Genomic DNA, 2192 nt, shown 5'->3' on the forward strand with positions numbered 1-2192 from the left:
TTTTTTTTTTTTTTTTTTTATCAGTTCACTCAGAGTGCAAGGAGGGTCTCTGATGTGTCGGGGAGCTGGGTACCAGGGACCTCAGATGGCTCCGGGTGAGCAAGGCTCAAGAGCTCTTTTCTAGTGTAGGTTTGAAGGAGGAAGAGGGAGGGGCGTTGGGGGGATGGGGAGCACACAGAACTGAGTTTGGCAAATCTTGTCGGTGACAAGAGCTGTCTGAGAAGTTCCAGACCTGGTTTCGCCGGAGGTGATAACCGCCCACCCCTGACCCTGGGGCCTCAGACTCACTTCAAGCAGATCCCCCAGGACAAGCCAAGGGGGAGGAGATTACTCCAGGGCACAGGGCCAATGGACCCAAGAACGCACGCCTAGCCCCCGCCCCACCTCTTTTACTTTCATTGTTATCATCCCAGCGGGAGCGGGAAGCTGGAGAAATCAGCTCCGCCCCTGGCCCTGTGAGCCTAAATCCCTAAGCAGAGGTCAGGAGCAGGGCAGACTCATCTCAGTTAAGGACTCCCGATGTAGTCTGAGATGTTGGTAGCCATTCCCCCACCCCAAGGAATACCCACCACACGCCATTGCTCACGAGAGTCCCCCACAAGAAAAAAAGGAAAACAAGAAAGGAAAAAAAATTCACTTTACTGAGTCACACCCAGCTGTAAACAAGTCACCGTGGGAGCCCCACCCCCCACCCCAGGCCTTACAGTCCAAAATGAAATGACTGGGTACATGAGGAGGAAGACCAGGGCAGGTGCCAAGCAGGGCAGCGGGCAGGTGAATACAGCAGGCTCTTGGGTTTCTGGGACGCCCAGGGTGGGTGGATCAGACAGGAAGGCTAGGCACCCAGAACCCTCCAGAGAGCCCAAAGGATCAGGCTGCTTTCGAGAATCCTGCTGAGAGCAGGCCTCCCTGACAGCGATGCTGAGCTCTGTCCAGCCCTTCCATCTGCTGTGGTGAGGGGGAGGCTGCCCTGAAGGGAGGGACCCAGCCAGCCCAGCCTGTTTCCTGTTCCCCATGAAACCAGGGACAGGTGAGAGTCCAGCTCCTTAGAGTCCAGCCCTAGATCTGAACGGCTTCTCAGGGGGTGGCACGGGGCTCCTTCCCTGTGGCAGGGTCCCCCCATAGCCATCTGACAGGAATGTGGCAGTGAGATGGACAAGGAGAGCTCTAGTGCTCTGGTAGTGTCCCTCGTTGATCCATGGTCCCCTTAACTACACAGCTGTCTCCTGGTCCTCGCGCTGGATCATCTGGTAATGCTGTCTGTTCTCCAGGTAGGCAGCTAGCTCTGTGTCTTGAGCCTTCTCAGCTCGCTGCCTGGGAGTGTCGCCCTGGAGAAGGATGGAAGGGCCCCCAAGGCCTTAGGAAAGTGCAGGGGCTCTTCTACCCAGCCAGAGGGGGAGGGTATCCTCAGAGGTCATAAGGTTTCCCCCTGCTGGCTCAGGTTTCTCAAGACCTGGACTGTGGGTTCAGAAGAGCTTAAAATTTCCTAGCCCTGCCTCCAAGTCTGGGAAAGGGCGGGTTTGTGTTCTGTCAGGCAACTCACCTGCTGATCTGTCTTCATGAGGGAGGCCCCAGCTTCCACAATGTAGTGGCAGATGGTGCGTTGACCCAGGGCGGCTGCCTGGTGTAGACAGGTCTCCCCACTGGGGGAGAGAGGCTGGTTGTAGACATTTCCAGTTCTCTGGGCCTGCCTAGCAGTCTCCCAACAGCCATTAGAAAGGGCAGGAGTTTGGCAAGAGGGGGAAGGGTACTCTGTGCTGGCCAGAAAGGGTTCTTGGGCTCTGGGTGACCAATACGGTTAGGACTGAAGGAAGGTGGTTTTCAGGTGAACCAGGGGCCTGTGTCTCAGATACTCACTTCTCCTCCACAGCATCAAGGATCTCTGGTGGTGCTGCAGATAAAGGGAAGGGGTGCTAAGCGCCTGGCATCCCCCTTTCTCCCATTCAGCCCCAGCAACACAGCTCACCATGATCCAGCAGATAGCGGACCACTTCCTTACTGCCAGTGCTGACTGCGTGGTGCAAGAGTGTGCGGCTCTGCTGGTCACGGTGCATGAGATCACCTCCTGCTCGGTGTAGCTCCTGGAGCTGAGGGCAGGGGGCAGGGCAGAGCAGGGCTGGATAGCCCACCTTCAAAGGCATGGACCCAGGCACAGGCTCACCCAAGTTACTCCCTAGGTACTTCTAGGGCTT

General features: G+C 56.9%; 1 protein-coding gene across 5 annotated transcripts in view; it reads right to left on the reverse strand.

Annotated features, from left to right (window-relative positions):
• Positions 1-621: 621 nt before the first annotated feature.
• Positions 622-2192, reverse strand: part of Dgkz (diacylglycerol kinase zeta) — a 41923-nt gene continuing 40352 nt past the window's right edge. For all 5 annotated transcript variants that reach the window (XM_031371054.1, XM_031371055.1, XM_031371056.1 and 2 more), the window contains 4 exons: positions 1967-2087; positions 1858-1891; positions 1544-1643; positions 622-1328 (listed from right to left, as the gene is read on the reverse strand). In XM_031371054.1, coding sequence (XP_031226914.1) covers positions 1212-1328; positions 1544-1643; positions 1858-1891; positions 1967-2087 — 372 coding nt within the window. In that variant the 3' untranslated portion in view covers positions 622-1211. The remainder of the gene's footprint in view (positions 1329-1543; positions 1644-1857; positions 1892-1966; positions 2088-2192) is intronic.

Source organism: Mastomys coucha, unplaced genomic scaffold (assembly GCF_008632895.1).
Source record: "Mastomys coucha isolate ucsf_1 unplaced genomic scaffold, UCSF_Mcou_1 pScaffold15, whole genome shotgun sequence".
In the NCBI taxonomy this organism is placed as follows: domain Eukaryota; kingdom Metazoa; phylum Chordata; class Mammalia; order Rodentia; family Muridae; genus Mastomys; species Mastomys coucha.